The sequence below is a fragment of the Ambystoma mexicanum genome, chromosome 10, assembly GCF_040938575.1.
Source record: "Ambystoma mexicanum isolate Mex_15411 chromosome 10, UKY_AmexF1_1, whole genome shotgun sequence".
Lineage (NCBI taxonomy): Eukaryota > Metazoa > Chordata > Amphibia > Caudata > Ambystomatidae > Ambystoma > Ambystoma mexicanum.
This window is the reverse complement of record NC_090932.1, coordinates 1514869337-1514888357: the sequence shown is the minus strand read 5'-3', so window position 1 is coordinate 1514888357 and position 19021 is coordinate 1514869337. Positions and strand designations below refer to the sequence as shown.

Below are 19021 nucleotides of genomic sequence, written 5' to 3'. Positions count from 1 at the left end.
TATCTAGCGACCTCAGAGTTATGAACAGTGAAGGCTGATTCCAAGATTTAGAACAGGGAGAAAGATCTGGCATTGAAACTCAATGACATGCAAAACAGGGAGCGGTGAACTAACATTTGCATTATGGAACTCAGTCGTCATCTTCACTGGATAACCAAGTGAAGGCCCTGATAACTTCACTCTTTGACCCCCCCAGGCAGCCACAGAATTTGAGATTGACAGAATACATAGAGCCGGGGGTCCACAAAATGGCCCAAAGTCGGTCCTAGCAAAGTGTCATTACTACAAAACAAAGAACAGCCATCTTGCAAAAGGCGAGGGAGCGAGAACCCATCTTGTTTGAAGGATCGACCATAAACATTTTGCAGGACCTTCCCGGCACTCACACTCTTTAAAAGAAATGGCTGTCATCCGCTCACGACGTGGTTACAAGAACAAGATGTGCACCACAGATGGGGGTTCTCCTTTTCATTGAACTTTGAGTGCGGTGGAGAAGACTACCGCATCACATTCGAAGAAGCATCAAAAGGAGTCTTGGAAGATCTGCAGACTGGCACTCGAGCGACGGGTCAGAACAGCACGAGGAAAATAAGAGGCCCCATAGACAAATCAACAGCCTCTGCCCCGCGCAGGGGCCGTTCGCAAGGCTCAAGGAAATTCAAGTGCATTAATACCCTGTGAAGAGACATGCACTGCTGACTTTCGTCTTACTGTCTAAACTGTACTTTTATCTGTATGTTAGCAAATCTGTATGTAAGCATCTATGTATAAGCATTGGGTGCCCAGTTAACTCAGGGTTTGGTGCGTGGTACAAATAAAGAAACTAAACTAAACTAAACTTCATGGAAGATTGAAAGATGCACAATCAGGTCACCATTGGCTAGCCTGATCAGGGCAAGTTCCACACCCCACAAGCCGGGGTCATGTTGGAAAAGAGACGAGGGGGAGAGTTCGAGTGCAGAAACACTCGAGACACAACCCCCTCACAAGTTATGGTCGATAAAATGTAAACAGTTAGACGGTTGGTTAGTTTTGGGTTTTAGCATGTTCACTATGGCGGTCTGTTCACACTGTTACAAGGTCAGGTTAGATGAAAGCCACAAACAACTCGGTGAGAGGCCCCTGTAGTGTGGCCCTTACTACTTAAGAGCATCTCAAGTATTTGAGGAGTGCCAATGGAGGCACTTTTCAGAAGAAGGGGGAGGGGGACTCACATCAGGCATTGGAAAATGTACCACCTAAAGCAACATCATTAGAACAGGACAGGCAAAACAAGCACTCCATACACAAAATCAGTCTCTCATCCGGCGAAAACACTAAGCAAACAGATCAGCAGTCCAAGGCAACAGGGAGACACCTAACATGAGATAATGGTGCAGGCTAACGGGATACAGTTTGGGTCACTAAATGTCAAAGGTTTGAATTCACCACAAAAGGGCTCCATGTTAGAGAGAGAATTCAACTCTCGAAACTCGATGTGCTGTTCGTCCAGGGTTGCAAAGGTAGGTGTAAGGGGTATGGGAGGGGTGCTATGGGCATCAGGAGAAAATAAGACGGGAGGGGTAGGCATCATCTACAGGAAATCTTTAGATCTACAAATCACACAGGTTCACAAGGATAAGGAGGGGAGATATATAGCAATAAACGGGAAGGTAAGGACACGCATGATCACTCTTTGTCCAGCTTATGCACCAAACCTGAAACAGCTGGTCTTCAGCAAAGACCTCTTCACCTTCTTAGAAAGCTGGAAAACGGGTTCACTGATGTGTGGGAGACTTTAATGTAATATAAATATAAATTGGGATTCCATGAGACAGGGAGCGACCGCCCCCCCTCAGGTCTAGCCGGCGAACACATTTCCTGATCTCCTGAAAGCCAATTACCTAGTGGATGCATGGAGAGAAGTACACCCACAGAAAAGAGCATTCACCTTCTATTCACCCCACACCTCACATACACACGAAAAGATTACATACTCCTTGAAGCAGCAAACACATATACCATACAATCAACTACCATTGAGATAATAGGGTGGTCAGACCACAAAATATGCTTATTAGAACTTGATTTAGGACCTCCTATAAAGACCCAGTTTTTAGGCATGCCCTGGTCGAGTAAATAAAAGGCTACTTCTCCAGCAATGACACAGGGGTACTAGCACTGCACACTATGGGAGGCGGCCAAAGCCACACTCCGGAGCGTCCTAATCTCAGAGGGAGCATTTAGAAATAGAACTAGGCAGCTAAGAGAAAATGAAATAAAGAGGGAAACAGAGAGATTAAACATTCCTCCAAACCCAGACAACCCTCAAAAAGGAAACCTTAGCAAAGCTCGCCACGTGCCTACGATCCCAGAGGGCAGACAGAGCGGTCCACAAACTGAAAGACAAAAAGGGGAAAGAGGTAACAGACCCAGGGGAGATAACTAAACACTGCCCAATTTTATGACGCCCTATACACCACGGAAGGCAGCGGCACCAAGGAAGAAATAGCCCGATACCTGATAAACACCCCTCAAGCCAAACTGTCAGGCGAGATCCTAACAGCACTAAACTCCCCCATAACGACTGAGGAAATACAAAGCGCCATTTCCAACCTCAAAGTGGGCTCAGCACCTGGGCAGGATGGGTTCACCCCAGCTTTTTACAAGGCCCAAAGTAACTCTCTAACCTTATTCTAAGTGAAACTCTTCAATGGGATCCTGCAGTCTGGTCAGACCCCAGCCTCGTGCATCGAGTCCAGAAATATAGTCATCCCAAAAGAAGGCAGAGACAGGAGGGGCTGTGCATCATACCGCCCGATATCCCTAATAAACGTAGATGCCAAGATTTACGTCAGCGTCCTGACATGATGACTCACCCAAGTCTTTCCCAACTGGTACACACAGACCAAGTAGGGTATGTAAGGGGCAGACAAGGTGCTGATAATGTACGCAAAACCCTAGAACCGATCGCTTCCATCAACGGCCAAGACGAATGCCCCACCCTACTGTCAATTGATGCGGAGAAGGCATTCGACAAGGTGGAGTGGCCGTTTCTGCAAGCAGTGATGGCCTGGGCAGGGCTGGGAAAGCAATGGACAAGGGGCGCACAGACACTATATGGAGAAGCCACAGCCAAAGTGGTAGTGAACGACATTGCCTCAGAACCCTTTCTCTTGACACGTGGCACGTGTCACGGCTGCCCTCTATCACCCCTCCTGTTCGCCCTGGTCCTGGAGCCTCGCACGCAAGCTATTCAGACGAACATCCAGATATACAGGCTGGTCAGATCAGTGCGAGAATTTAAGCTCAAACTATTTGCCAATGCCATTTTAGCATACCTAACCCACCCTAGGGAATCCATTCCAGCCCTCTTAAAGTCCCTTGCATAATACAGGGCACTATCAGGATTCCACATCAACCTAAATAAGACTGTAGCCTCCCTCTAAAGCAGCTCTGCACCCTCCCAGTCACTTAATCACGGAGGGGGGATTCCAATTACAAGCAGAGAAAATAAAGTATTTAGGGATAGACATCACCAAAGACATAGCAAACCTGTTCAGTGCAAATTTCACCCCCCTATGGGACACAATCAAAGCAACCCTGCAGAGGTGGTCCAAATAGACACTGTCCGGGACAGCGCGCTTCTCGTCGATTAAGATGAACATACTCCCAAGGCTACTGTTCCTCTTCAATGAACATACTCCCAAGGCTACTGTTCCTCTTCAATCGCTCCTGGTAGTGATCCCAGAATCATTCCATACAGAGGTCAAGCGAACCCTGCTTAAGTTCTTGTGGGTGGACCAGAAGCCAAGAATATCATACATGACCCTGCTGACGCCCAAAGATAAGAGACATGAACTTCCCAAACCTTTCGAATATTACAAAGCATCCCAACTATGGGTGCTGATGGATCACTTGAGGGTAAACACAGAAAAGCAATGGGTGGGCTTCGAAAACAAATTATTTACCCGAGTGAACTAAATGGCTTTGGGACCCCATCAGCTCCATGCCATGTAGAATTCGCAAACACCCTGTGCTTGTAGCGCTGTGGTCCATCTGGCACCCATCACCAAAGATGCAAGGAGTGACGACCTGGCCGTCGCAACTCAGCTGTATTTGGCCCCCCCCCAATAAGAGACCAGTTAGCAGACCCGAGCAGCTTTCAGCCCAAGTACGAGGGAGGCTTGGTAAGGGCAGGACAGATGTGGAAGAAGAGCGCCTTCATAACAAAGCAGGAACTAAACACAGCCCTACAGGGTACGGCCATCTCCCCGCTGTGCTACTTGCAGCTTAGAATCATGCTGCTAGACTCACGCTGGGCCGACACTCTCTGCAGACCACTAACCTTGATAGAAAGGGTCTTGAACGAGAGTCAAACCTCTAAAGGACTGATAGCGCGCTTGTACTCATCGCTTATCAACAGGGGTCAACTTCCTAAACCAAACACACACAGTTAATGGAATACAGAACTGGGTTTGCTAGAAAGCAAGGAAGCCTGGGCAGCGATACATAGAGCAGTCTAGTCATCCTCCATTTCAATGCAATACATGATGCACAATGGGAGGCTATTATTGCAGTGTCACCTAGCCCCACAAAATGTGGCCAAAATGTACCAAGGGGTCTCGCCACATTGCTGGAGAGGGTACTCCGAGGTTTGTTATTACTAGCACCAGTGGTTGAGTGGTTCAGCTGTCAAAAGGTCCACACATACTGGAAGGAAGTCCTGGGGTGGATACAGGCCATTGACGGGATACACAGAAACCTATCCCCACTGGGATTATTGTTTCGGATGGAAACGGAAGAGGGTGAGGACTACACAGTGGTGTTGCACATGCCCAGAAACCTGCTCCTAGCAGCAAGAGTCAGCCTGACGATCCTATAGAAATGTAGCACGCTCCCCTAGAAAAAAAAGAGTTGTTAAACAAGGCACACAAGATATACCAGATGGGGCAAGCATCACAGCCGCTTTGTTGGAATCACACTCCCACATTGATATGACCTGGCTACCCTTCCTGGAATACTATGCAGCACACAAAAACATATAAGCAAATAAAGTAACATACCCAAGACAAGGTGACCCAATACCTAACAGAACTTGAAAAGCTTAACAAATCTTTGACACCATGGCCAGACGAGAAAGATCCACAGTAATCGATCTCCCGAAACTGAGCAGCCTAGCCTGCAGATAGGTCAAACAGACCAACAAGACAAACTGCGCTTGGACTAGTGTTCACATTAATCCGTGGCACATCCAGATGTGAGGATTTGGATGGGAAATGGGTAGGGAAATTTGCCATGCAGGATCTGGCAGCGACAAGCTGTATGGCCACACAGCATACCCTGCAAAAGGTTCTTCATTTGTATGATTTTTGCTATGGACTCTTCATTTTACCTCACAATGTACTGTAACAGTATGCAAAACATGTAAGGGCTGTACTAACGTGTGCTTTCTTTAACATTTTGCATGTTGTTTTACCAGATTCTGGAGAAAAATTCAATAAAATCTCATTTGAAAAAAAAGCACACAAGAGTTTTGTGGATGAGCAGCAAGATGGTGCTCGACAACCCATATATTTGTAAATGGATCAGTCATTGATAAGCCATGTGCTGTTTTGGACGGCAAACCTTTTTTCTCAAAAGATGGGGCTTTATGAGTTCTAGGGGATGGTTATTTTCTTGCAACCTGGTACAGGTAAGTACCTTCCACCCTTTGATGGTCTTTCCTCAGATTCTGTATGCTTTTGGCCACCTGGTTGCTTCCCCTTGTGTGACACTCTTCGAAAGAGACTGCCTCCAAGGCAAAATATTTTCTTTCATTCAACCAGGTAAGGAAGTAGTTGCTCAGACGTTGACTTGCTGTAGCACTATATCAAAATATTGAAATTGGAAATTCAAATTGGAAATGTACCACTTTTATCTCCGTACTTTGATCCTTCTTGTGATTGCACAAATTGTTATATTGCAACTGTTAGGCAGAAACCTGTGCAGTTCCCTTGGGGAACACTGCAAAAGATTTAAGACTACAGGTAGAGCAGTAAACCCCTTTGGTAGCAGTCTGTACCACCCAGATTTACCTGGTAGCTGTGGCTGAGCAGTCAGACTTCTCTCAAGAAGAGTTAGGCAGTATGCAAAGTATACACAATATGTACCAAAACACAATAGCACAAGCAAACACTGACCAGAGCTTGGTTTCAAAAGTATATAGTTATTTATTTAAAATACACATAAGTTGAAAACACTCTAGCAAAATATAGTAAACCTTCAAACACAGTTATAACGAAAGTAGATTCAATCCTTTCTCCTATCTAGACAACTCTAGGTTAACACCACTTAATTAAAACAGAGGTGAGTGCTTAACGTTAGATGACACTCTAGTAGTTTCCAAGAAAGGGAGAGAAAAAGCAGAAATGGGTTAAACACACCACTCTAAGGTCCAGAACACTTGCAATAGGCTCAAAGAAGCACAAAGTCACAGGTGAGCAAAAGTCACTGGGCAGGGCCCACTCTTAGAGTAGCCGGAGCGAAAATGTGCCCAAGATCACACTGTTATTAGGGATTCAAAGTCTTGCAAAGAGTTAGAAAGAGGTTAGAGTGGCTTAGAAAGTTTAGCCAGGGTGTTCCAGGCACTCCCAGGTTCGAAAGCCGGGGGCTAAATCTACCCCGTACAGTCGGTAGCAAGGGAAGCCAGGCGGAACACGGTACCTTAAGCGGAAAGGATCCTCCAGCGGTGGCAGTTGTTCCAGGCAGTGGCAGCTGGGCTCGACGTCGGTCAGGGGAGAGAGAAGTTCTCGCTGAAGAGCAGAAGAAGAGGGTCGTTGCACTGCCCGGGAAGAAACCAGCCGCGGAGTCCTCCGGTTGAAGGGTTGTACCGACTTTCGTGGTTTGGGGTAAAAGTGGTGGGGTTCCGGTTGCCGGGGTGCTTGGCACTGGCAAGGCGGCCACGAGATACCTCGAGAAGCGAAAAGAAGGCGAAAACTGGTTGTCCCCACCAGTCAAGGGAAGGAGCCACTCCGTTAAGAGTTCTCCTCGGTCGTCGGGAAAAGTGGTGAGACGGTTCAGCAGGGCTCCACCGGGTGGTGTCGTCGAAGCAGGTCGGCTCAGCTCTTCCCTCGTCGGATTCTTGGTCCTGTGGCGACTTCTGAAGTTCCAGTCCCCAAAGCCCTGCTTTTATGCAGCAAACCCCCATTCACCCAGCCTAGCTGTCACTCAAACATGCTAAGTGGTGAGCCGGCCGGCTCACCACTTGGGCCAATCAGGACGGAGTGCGACTTGAGTTACCAAGGTAACTCAGTCCAGGGTGCCTAAATCCCCCTCCACCCCTCCTAAGTACCCCAGACAGAGTGGCACCACTTTGGAGGGCTTCTGTGGAGAAGCCCGCCAAAAGTGGAACAAAGGGCTCCACTTTGGGTCAGAGTTACAGAGGCGAACACCAACGCCATTTTAGAATCAAGTTTTGGCAAAAAGTCCCAACCGGAGTTATAAAAATAAATATATAAACCGGTGGTATGTTTAAGGCTACCGTAAATAAATAATTAAATGTGTTAGCCTAAAACAATGGGAAATCCCATAGGAAAATATTCGCGGTCGAATATAAAACGTAGTTTCCACTGCCACCAGCCAAAACTCGATCAGGGGGGACGGAGACGTGCCCCCTCGACTAACAGACCCTGGGGCAATCGAATTGCCCCAGCCAGTACGTCCACAATATGATGGTTTGTACTGGTTCTGTTCAGGATTCAAGACTAGCAAAGTCTTTGGTGACTTTACATGCCCTGGGAGACAGTAGTCAGTCCCAGGGTATGGAGTCTATGTTGGGGAGTCCCTAGGACACCCCTGGGTCACGGCACAGAGGGTGCTGTGTAACCCACATCACAAAAATACATGAGGCCCTATGGAGTAAAAGACCCCATAGCCCATTCAACACAAGGTTTGTCCAAGATAACACAGTTCAACATGTCCAAGAGTGAGGGTAAAAGAGTCTCACTCTTGGCAGGAGAAAAAATTAAACCCCAGAAATCCAGCAAAGCTGCTGGGGGACTCACTAGGGAGGGAAATTCAGCCTAAACAGAGAATTCTCCCTAACACTCGCCCCCCCCCAGACTAAGGGACAGGAGGATTTAATCCACTCCTGGATGAACCTCATACCTCTAGTCGATGATATACATCCTAGAGAGTCCATCAGCATTTTGATGGTGACACCTTGACCTTTGCTTAAGGGAGAACTCAAAGGTTTTCTTTTGCAAGCTAAAGGACCTACAAACCCTTTGAGGAACATCAGTCTTTTTGTTATAGGGGATCTGGTTGACCAGTCCCTCAGAAGTTGGTACAGCTCCTGAACCTATGTTAGGCTTTTTGAAGGGGTCCTTATAAAGGATTCCCTTAGATCTAGAGGGGCCTCCAAGGTTCCTCACCACCTCTCTTGTGGGAGCAGGTTGGGTCTTAGGCCTCTTGGTTGGAGGGGTTGGGGTTAGGCAATGTACCTGCTTCCCCTTCCTCTTAGATCTACCCTTACCTATTTTAGGAGTTTCCCCCCTAATATTAGGATTTGAGTTGGGGTCTTCAGTAGAAGGTCCAACAGTCTGAAGGTTTTTGGCCTTAGACTTTTCTTTTCTGGTTTTCCACCAGCACTGAGAATTACCAGTTCTCTCAGGTCCAGATAGGGGCCTAGTTGGTCTATCCACCTCTTCCTCAGAAGCAGGGGGGGTCAGAGACTCTGAGACTAGGGGAACAATGATGGAGCTTGGTTGGGGCGCCCATGTTCCTAGCATACTATCCGGAAATGTGCCTGGGTTAGAGGTCAACTTACTAACACCAGGGCTTGTAGTGGGGTTCTCAGTAGAGGGTCCCACAGGCTTAGAAGGGTCCTTCAAGGTAGCCTGTCTAGCCAATTTGGTTAAGTTCTGCTTCTCCATACTGGGAGGCCTGGGGGTATGTGACACTACTCCTAGAGTTCTTAGGTCATTCCCTAACAGGACCTTCCCAGGTACCTCAGTCTGAACACTGACAGGGATCCTCACTGTCATGTTGTTACACTGAATGAGGGCTGGTAGAATAGGAACCATTTGGACAGGGCCTCCAGACATCTTAGTGGGACCTTTGGGTGCTTTGGCCACATCCTCAGGTTGAAAGAAGCTTTCATCCACTACTGTTCTGCTGGCCCCAGTGTCTCTCCTGGCAGGAGTATCCTGGCCATTGACAAGAACACTGTCCACATAATACACCTTAGAGTTAACAGGTAGGGAGTTATACACAACCCTATTCTGGGGACTAACCAGACCCATAGGCTCTAAGTTTACAGTTGCTTGAAGACCCAAGGGTTCTTCAGCAAAGAGTTCAAAGTGGGCACTAGCCATCTGTACTTCATCCTCAGGAGTGAAGGCTAAGGAGACTGTGCTGATCCCTGCAGGTTTACCCTTGCACTTGGGATCTCCTTTGATATGATCAGTACCCTGACAGACATAGCATTGTCCAAATGCTCTCTGGAAGGGTGGCTTGTTCTGACCTCCTTCTGGCTTGTGGCCAGAAGGTACAGTAGCCTGACTAGGTTTCCCATGTGGCTTACCCTGGTTATTTTGTGGTTTGGGGCCCTCTTTGGGATAGGAATTATTAGAATTCTCTTTGGAGTCCTTTTTAGACTGTTTCTCCCCATCCTTCTTCTGAGTTACCCCAGAATCCTTGTGAGTGGCCCTGTTGGCAACCCACAAGTCAGCAGCCTTAGCTAGTTTCCGGGAATCCAATTCCCTGGAATCAGCCAAGTGTTGTCTGAGCTCAGGAGAGCAGGCATCATAAATAGTCTCCAACATAAACAAATTCTTCATACCTTCATAAGTGTTCACCTTGTAACCCTTAATCCATCCCTCTAAGTTTTTCAAACATTCACTCACCCAGGTAGCCCAAGGGGTACCATCATGCTTTTTGAGGTTCCTAAACCTCTTTAGATACTGGGAAGGGGTCTTCCCAAACCTAGCTATCAAAGCTAGTTTCACACATTCATAGTCCTTCCTATCCTCCTCCCCCATCTCCATTACCACATCAGTTGCAACAGGGGGAAGCCTAGAGAACAACCAGGTGAGTAAGTCATTTCCTGTGATGTTCTGGAGCCCATGATTATATTCAAACAGAGACAACCAATCCAACACATCCAACTTAGGCTCATACATACCAACCAATTCTTTAGGCATCCGGGGTCTTTTAGGACTGGAACTTCTAGAGGAGCCAGAGAGAGAAACATTCTCAACAGATAATTTCTTCATTTCTAAGTCATACTTGAGCTCCATTTCCCTTAGCCTTAGTTCTTTGTCAGTTTGAGCATTAAGTTTCTTATACTCCAATTCTAGCTTCATTTTCTCCAGTTCAAAGTACTGAGGACTAAATGTGGGACCTGGTAAAGGTCCAGTAGGCACAGCAGGTAGAGCAGGCAGAGGCCTAGGGGGGACAGTTACAACAGCCTCACCCTCCTCTTCTGACTCTTCCTCAGAATCATCAACATTTTGCTCCATGTTAATTTCAACACTGTCATCTACAGTTGCTGGAGTGGTAGGTTCCTCTGAACCATCACCCAGACTTTGGTTAGCTAACAATCTTTCAATCAGCTCCATTTTCTTGCCCTTAGTCAGGAGATCTTTATGTTTACAGAGCACTCTTAAACAATCAGCAGTTTTGGCTGCAAGGGACTCTTGACTATAGCTTTCTATAACTGACATGTTAGAGGTTTTACTTTTTCAGTGCTAAGCTTTGTGGTTAGTTGCACTAAGGTATCTAAAGCACAATAAAATGTATACTCAATACAAATCCCACCGCTGTACACCAGTGTTAAGCAGAAACCTGTGCAGTTCCCTTGGGGAACACTGCAAAAGATTTAAGACTACAGGTAGAGCAGTAAACCCCTTTGGTAGCAGTCTGTACCACCCAGATTTACCTGGTAGCTGTGGCTGAGCAGTCAGACTTCTCTCAAGAAGAGTTAGGCAGTATGCAAAGTATACACAATATGTACCAAAACACAATAGCACAAGCAAACACTGACCAGAGCTTGGTTTCAAAAGTATATAGTTATTTATTTAAAATACACATAAGTTGAAAACACTCTAGCAAAATATAGTAAACGTTCAAACACAGTTATAACGAAAGTAGATTCAATCCTTTCTCCTATCTAGACAACTCTAGGTTAACACCACTTAATTAAAACAGAGGTGAGTGCTTAACGTTAGATGACACTCTAGTAGTTTCCAAGAAAGGGAGAGAAAAAGCAGAAATGGGTTAAACACACCACTCTAAGGTCCAGAACACTTGCAATAGGCTCAAAGAAGCACAAAGTCACAGGTGAGCAAAAGTCACTGGGCAGGGCCCACTCTTAGAGTAGCCGGAGCGAAAATGTGCCCAAGATCACACTGTTATTAGGGATTCAAAGTCTTGCAAAGAGTTAGAAAGAGGTTAGAGTGGCTTAGAAAGTTTAGCCAGGGTGTTCCAGGCACTCCCAGGTTCGAAAGCCGGGGGCTAAATCTACCCCGTACAGTCGGTAGCAAGGGAAGCCAGGCGGAACACGGTACCTTAAGCGGAAAGGATCCTCCAGCGGTGGCAGTTGTTCCAGGCAGTGGCAGCTGGGCTCGACGTCGGTCAGGGGAGAGAGAAGTTCTCGCTGAAGAGCAGAAGAAGAGGGTCGTTGCACTGCCCGGGAAGAAACCAGCCGCGGAGTCCTCCGGTTGAAGGGTTGTACCGACTTTCGTGGTTTGGGGTAAAAGTGGTGGGGTTCCGGTTGCCGGGGTGCTTGGCACTGGCAAGGCGGCCACGAGATACCTCGAGAAGCGAAAAGAAGGCGAAAACTGGTTGTCCCCACCAGTCAAGGGAAGGAGCCACTCCGTTAAGAGTTCTCCTCGGTCGTCGGGAAAAGTGGTGAGACGGTTCAGCAGGGCTCCACCGGGTGGTGTCGTCGAAGCAGGTCGGCTCAGCTCTTCCCTCGTCGGATTCTTGGTCCTGTGGCGACTTCTGAAGTTCCAGTCCCCAAAGCCCTGCTTTTATGCAGCAAACCCCCATTCACCCAGCCTAGCTGTCACTCAAACATGCTAAGTGGTGAGCCGGCCGGCTCACCACTTGGGCCAATCAGGACGGAGTGCGACTTGAGTTACCAAGGTAACTCAGTCCAGGGTGCCTAAATCCCCCTCCACCCCTCCTAAGTACCCCAGACAGAGTGGCACCACTTTGGAGGGCTTCTGTGGAGAAGCCCGCCAAAAGTGGAACAAAGGGCTCCACTTTGGGTCAGAGTTACAGAGGCGAACACCAACGCCATTTTAGAATCAAGTTTTGGCAAAAAGTCCCAACCGGAGTTATAAAAATAAATATATAAACCGGTGGTATGTTTAAGGCTACCGTAAATAAATAATTAAATGTGTTAGCCTAAAACAATGGGAAATCCCATAGGAAAATATTCGCGGTCGAATATAAAACGTAGTTTCCACTGCCACCAGCCAAAACTCGATCAGGGGGGACGGAGACGTGCCCCCTCGACTAACAGACCCTGGGGCAATCGAATTGCCCCAGCCAGTACGTCCACAATATGATGGTTTGTACTGGTTCTGTTCAGGATTCAAGACTAGCAAAGTCTTTGGTGACTTTACATGCCCTGGGAGACAGTAGTCAGTCCCAGGGTATGGAGTCTATGTTGGGGAGTCCCTAGGACACCCCTGGGTCACGGCACAGAGGGTGCTGTGTAACCCACATCACAAAAATACATGAGGCCCTATGGAGTAAAAGACCCCATAGCCCATTCAACACAAGGTTTGTCCAAGATAACACAGTTCAACATGTCCAAGAGTGAGGGTAAAAGAGTCTCACTCTTGGCAGGAGAAAAAATTAAACCCCAGAAATCCAGCAAAGCTGCTGGGGGACTCACTAGGGAGGGAAATTCAGCCTAAACAGAGAATTCTCCCTAACAGCAACTGTGACCCAGAGTTTACATTCACATTCTGCAATTGACCACTTTACTTATTCTAAGTCTGTACCAGCTTTGTTTATTTTTCGCGACATACTGCCTATTACGTGCGTCATTCTGCATACACAGGTGTTGGAGGATCTTTTAAACTTCAACACACCGCACAACTAGCTTTGTTACCTGCTAATCTGTGACTATATTCATCTTGGAAGAACTGTTCCGTCTTGCCGACAAAGCAGTGACTTTCAGGCTGCACACATGACTGAAAGTAGGCAGTCTTTCTTGGGAACTACAGCTCCCAGCAGTACCGGCGTCGCTTATCACGAAACATCAGGTGCTTCAGCAACTAGCCGGTCTGCGCTGGTCCTCGTTGGACATCGGCGCTCGTCGCAAAACTCTGCCCAACTCTGACCTTCAGTCCTCTAAACCCACCGGAAGGCGGCTTAAGACCTGCTAGCTCCTCACCCAGGTAAAACCACTAAGTCATATATCCTTAGTCAAGAAATTCAGAGAAACCAAACATGGCTTACTTCACTCCACCTCTACAATAGATTTACTGGAAACCACACCATACGTTTGCCCCATTCCATCGTCCCAGAGGCTGAACACATCATACGCCCCATTAAACCCAAAGTGACTATCCTTACCACTTTTTAACAACTCACAACCCCATCACTTGAGCCTGTGCCCACCAACTTAGGCAATGCTCAAACGGTGGACATTGTAACCAACCACTGGACATTAAGATAGGACTCCTCAACACGAGATCAATGAACAATCACGCTAAAGATATTCATGATTACATCACCCATGACAAACTTGACATATTGTGTCTCACGGAAACATGGTTACAAGAACTTATAGGTCCCACCATTGGCGTCGTAGTCTCAGAAGGATACAATATTTACTTCAAAAATAGGGAGGTAGGCAAGGAGGGGGGGGAGTGGCTATAATAGCCAAACAGGACCTGAATCTCTTTCCCTCGCCTATACAATTTAATGGGTGCAAAATAATTATGCTAAAAATGACACCCATAAATAGCAGCAGTATCAACCTTATAGCCGCCATCACCGATATCCCGACTTTTATGATGAGCTAGTCCATTTCCTAAATACCCTAAAAGGACCCAATACAGCGACAATACTAATAGGGGACTTCAATAGGTAGAGAGGGAATCCCCAAGACAAGGATGCTATTTCCCTTGAGAAAGAACTTAATTCAATAGATTTACATGTAATAAACACAGAACCCACTTCCAACAAAGGAAACCAGCTCAGCTGGGCTATCTCCAACTACGTGAACACCACAATCCTCAGTACCTACCCCTGCATTTGGTCAGACCATTATAAAACCGAGATAAGACTCATACTTAATGAAAATGTCAAGAAATGTAACAACTCCCCAAATACAACGCAAAGTAGAAAAAAGATTACACGAGCTATCCTCACACAAGGTGTAACCAACACCATGAACACTTCGAGCAAAGAGGAGCCCTGTGAGGAATTAATAGTCAATTTTAATAATCACTGTACAAAAATCCTTGACCAACATGCCCCCTTTAAACAGAAACTAGCAAGACCAAACAAAAACCACCAAAACCGGTTTAATGCAGAAACTTGTAGACTCAAAAAAGAAAAGAGGAAAGCAGAAAAGGCAAAAAGACCCTTCTACTAGTAATTAGGAAAACTGGAAAAAGTTAGACCATACTTGTAAAGAAAAATTGACAATAGCTAAAATAAACTACTACAATGAACAGATTACCTTTGCCTCCAACTCCACCGGTAAACTGTTCCAAATTCCAAATTCTAAAATCAGTTGAAAAGCCAGCAATTCTGTCCCCTCTCATTCCAACCTTCACAAGGAGATTGCAAGACCTTACAAACGGCATTCTCCAATAAAATGTTGAAGGCCAGGGAAAATATTAAATCCTGTACGATAGCCAATAAACCACCTCTCCAATCTGCTCCTATAACAGAGCCGGATCATTCGGAGACGGCGAAATTCCACTTCTTCCCAATTTCAGTAGATGAAATTATTAAAACCTTATCATCTACTAAATGTACTTCTTGCTCAGAAAACATTTTACCCCAAAGCTGATTCTTGACAATGCTGAGTTGTTTGCCCCCTTCCTCTGTCGCATGGTCAACTCCTCATTCAGAGACCACAAGGTGCCCACTCCCATTAAAACCGTAACTGTGACACCATTAGTTAAAAAACCCGGTTTAGATCAACGCGACCCAGTTAACCTTCGCCCCATCACAAATTGCAACTTTTTGTTAAAGATTACGGATAAAGTTGCCACACGCCAACTGCAAAAATACATTGATCAAAACAACTTACTGCACACCCAACAATACGGCTTCAGAGAAGCCCACAGAACGGAATATGCTTTATTAGACCTTCAGACCAAAATGCTGGGGATAATGGACAGGGGCAAATCTGGATTGCTGATCCTACTGGACCTCTCGGCAGCTTTTGATTTTCTGGATCACCAGAAGCTCCAAGAGGCCCTGGATAAAGCAGGCAACTGCTCCCAGGAAGCCATGGAATGTATCTCTTCATTTCGTGGAAACAGGTGTTCCAAGATTCATTGGGGAAATCACTCATCAGCCTCCCAGGCGGTAGACTGTGGAGTGCCACAAGGAGCCAGTTTTTCACCCCTCTTATTTAACATCAATATGCGTTGTCTCTGCACCCTCCTTACCAACTGGGGAATATTCTTTACTAACTTTGCAGATGACACACAGTTGGTTATAGAATTAACTGGCTGTCACACCATTGACAACGACAAACTCAATTCCATCTACAACTCCATTGAGGCATGGATGAAGACCAACTGGATGTGCCTCAATGGAGGGAAAACCGAACTCATGGGGCCTCATTACACGGTAGGCGGTAAGGGTTTACCGGTACCGGTAAGGGCACCGGTACCGGTAAACCCTTACCGCCTTACTACGAGGTCCCTTTGCGGGTCCTCCCTTAACGCCTGGTTTTTCCAGGCGTTAAGGACGGGACCCGCAAAGGGACCTCAGAGCTAATTACGGTACCGCAATTTGCGGTACCGTAATTAGCACCTTCCCCATTCCCATTATGCCCTATGGGGAAAAAATGGGAATGGGGAAGGGTAAATGGGGATTGGGGAATTACCGCCCCCGCTCACCTTGGAGTAGGGCGGTAATTCCGCCATCCACCAAGGCGGACTCGGTACGGTACCGGCGGCAACCATGGCGCTAATAGCGCCATGGTTACCGCCTACCGTGTAATGAGGCCCATGGTCTTTGGTTCCCCTCAAACCAGAACCAAACTTGATCCAGCCTATGCAGCATTTAAAATCGAAAGCACAACGGTGAAAGTCTCAGACAAAGTAAAGACCCTAGGCGCATACTTACAAGCTTCTCTAGGAGCAGACGCACACATGGCATATCTCGAACAAACTTGCCAGTACCACCAAAAATTGCTGAGACAAATTAGACCCCACCTAAGTCTGGAAAACAGCTCCACCATTGCTAGAGCCATCATCCTATCTAGGCTAGATTACGGGAACTCTCTCATGATAGGAGCCAGCAATAAATGCATCAATCAATGTCAAATCATTGAAAACAATGCTGTAAGGAGAATCACTGGCAAATCAAAAAGGGACCATATTACCAACGAGAGAAAAGCCCTTCATTGGCTATCGATTTAAGATCGAATTAATTTGAAGTCAATGGGCCTCATCACGACTTGGGCGGTAATGCAGGCGGTATTACCGCCGGTGGTATTAGCCCTACCACCGAACTCCCCGGCGCTAATAGCGCCGGATCACGAGTTCGGCGGTAAAGTAAATCCCCATTCCCCATTGAGCCCATTCGGGAATGCCCCATTCCCCATTAGGCTCAATGGGGAAAATTTGCGCTCTTACCGCCGGCGGTAATAGCGCGAATTTTCAGCGGATTTCCTCCCAGCTCAGAGCTGGGGCGAAATCCGCCGAAGTCCTGATTTGGCGGACCCTTAAATCCGGCGGTAATAGCGCTACTGCCGCATTTACGGGTTACCGCCGAAGTCGTGATGAGGCCCAATGTCCCTGGTTCACCACTGTATATACAGAGCTGCCCCCAGATATCTGAAAAAGCAAATCAGCCCATACATGCCTGGTCAAACCTTAAGGTCTGAAAACAAAGAGTTTGTCAAAGCAGGACACAGCAAAAAAGCAAACGGACTGGGATGGGCGTTCCCTACCAGAGCTACTGCAAGAGGAAATGAACGTCCACCCCATCTTAGACTTGAATCAAATTACCTCAAGCTTAGAAAGAACTTGAAAATGGTTCTCTTTAGATAGGCCAGCAACTATTTGAGCCTTACGGTTACCCACTTCTGACCATTAAACACCCATACGTCCCGTCTTCTATTTGTTGTCCTGGTCTCCTTGTTAAGCGCCCTGATGCCTGCGGGCTGCAGCGCTCTAGATAAACATTTAAAACATGTGTTGCCTATGCCTGCCCCTAAAGATCTTGTATTGAACCGTTGGCATATATCATAATACCACAGTCCTCCACAATGTGGTGGGTTGTAGTGTAAGCAGTAAATCCAATCTGTATGCCTGTCCCTCAAACACATTCTTAACTCCACAAGAGGCCCATACCCTAAAATTTACTGTTTGGATTTCCCTCCTGATTTCCATTTGGTCATATTGCAGGCAGGAAGGAGGAAAGAAGGATGTCTAAAGGCAGGGCAGGAGCTCCAATGCAGAATAATCTAAACCTTTCCTGCAGAGAACAATATATCTGTATAAGTCATTGATTTTGATTTTTTAAAACTTGAAGAAATCCTCAGAATTGGTTGAGGACACCTCAGAGCATGACATGTAGTTAGAATCTGAAAATAGCCTCGGGCGGGGGGATGGGGTGTGTGCGTGTAGCTAAAGCATTCAACGTCTCATTGTCTGATGAAAATATGAATAAAAAGGAGGCAGATAGGCTGCAGTAGTGACTGTATTTTGACTCTTACCATTAGAATAAAGGTACACTTTAATTAAGTATTCACAGCTTTATGACAGGGAATATGAAAAGCATCTGAATCTATAAAAGATTTATGGCTAGAGAAAAGGAATTCCCAGCTGCCCACAGGAACCTTCAATGGCTTCCTGTGTAGCAGAAAAGCCAAAACACATTCAGGGGGATGCTTCTGTCTACCTGAAGGGTAGCGTCACACTGCATGCCCCAGGATGCAATGTTCCATTTATCCAGCATAAAATATGGCCATTCCTGGGAACCTTTTTCAGGCCGGAGGCGATAGAATATTTTTAGTCTGGAGACAGAGGGTTTGGGGTAAATTACCAAAACCCATTTGCGCTGCTGGAATTCTTTTAACTTTCAGTCCCATTGGAAATGCCTGCCTGACTGACTGGCTACATATTTTCACATTCTTTTTCTTAAAGGCGTTATACAGGAATAGATGGACAGATAGACTGATAGACCATTAAAGATGTACAAATCAATTTTATAGATACAAAGATATATAAAACGGTGAGGCAAACGGATAACAGGAAATAGCTTGTTCCTGCTAAGAATATTAAATAGCATTCAAATGTGTTGGCATTTCGAGGTTGGGCATTTCAGGCAGGGGACACCAGTTTGGCAGGCATCACCTAATCATTTCCCGTATGCTAGGGCTAGGGAACCCCCGTGAATGACTGCCATCCAAAGATGGGCACGAGCTGATGACCATGGCATGACACGTTTGCCAAATGATGTCCACTCATTGAGATTCCTGATTAAATATTGAAAACACACAGCACATAAAAACTTTAAATGGTTCATACTGTCACCTGCCACGTAAGGCTTCATTTTTCAGGTCCAGAAGAAGGGGAATCGATTCCTTGAATTCTTTCATTTTTGACTCGAGATAAAAGGCTACAGGCATGCTCCGGATTTCCTTGGAGAGTTTGCGAAGAGTTTTAAGAAATCCCTCAATGCCATCCAGGAGAAACTGCACATTAAGATTCACCCATAACGTTTTAGACCATTCCTGTTGGGCAACCTAAAACAAAAGATTAGTTGGAAAATAAAATCAATTTGTAGATCTTTATGTTGGCTTGAAGATGCAATACAAGAAAACCTATGCATTTACTTGCTA

General features: G+C 46.3%; 1 protein-coding gene across 1 annotated transcript in view; it reads right to left on the bottom strand.

The window, feature by feature from the left end:
- DNAH10 (dynein axonemal heavy chain 10) overlaps positions 1 to 19021 on the bottom strand; it is a 2725177-nt gene that overhangs the window by 1776363 nt on the left and 929793 nt on the right. Inside the window, exon 25 of the mRNA XM_069619694.1 lies at positions 18714 to 18925. Coding sequence (XP_069475795.1) covers positions 18714 to 18925 — 212 coding nt within the window. The remainder of the gene's footprint in view (positions 1 to 18713; positions 18926 to 19021) is intronic.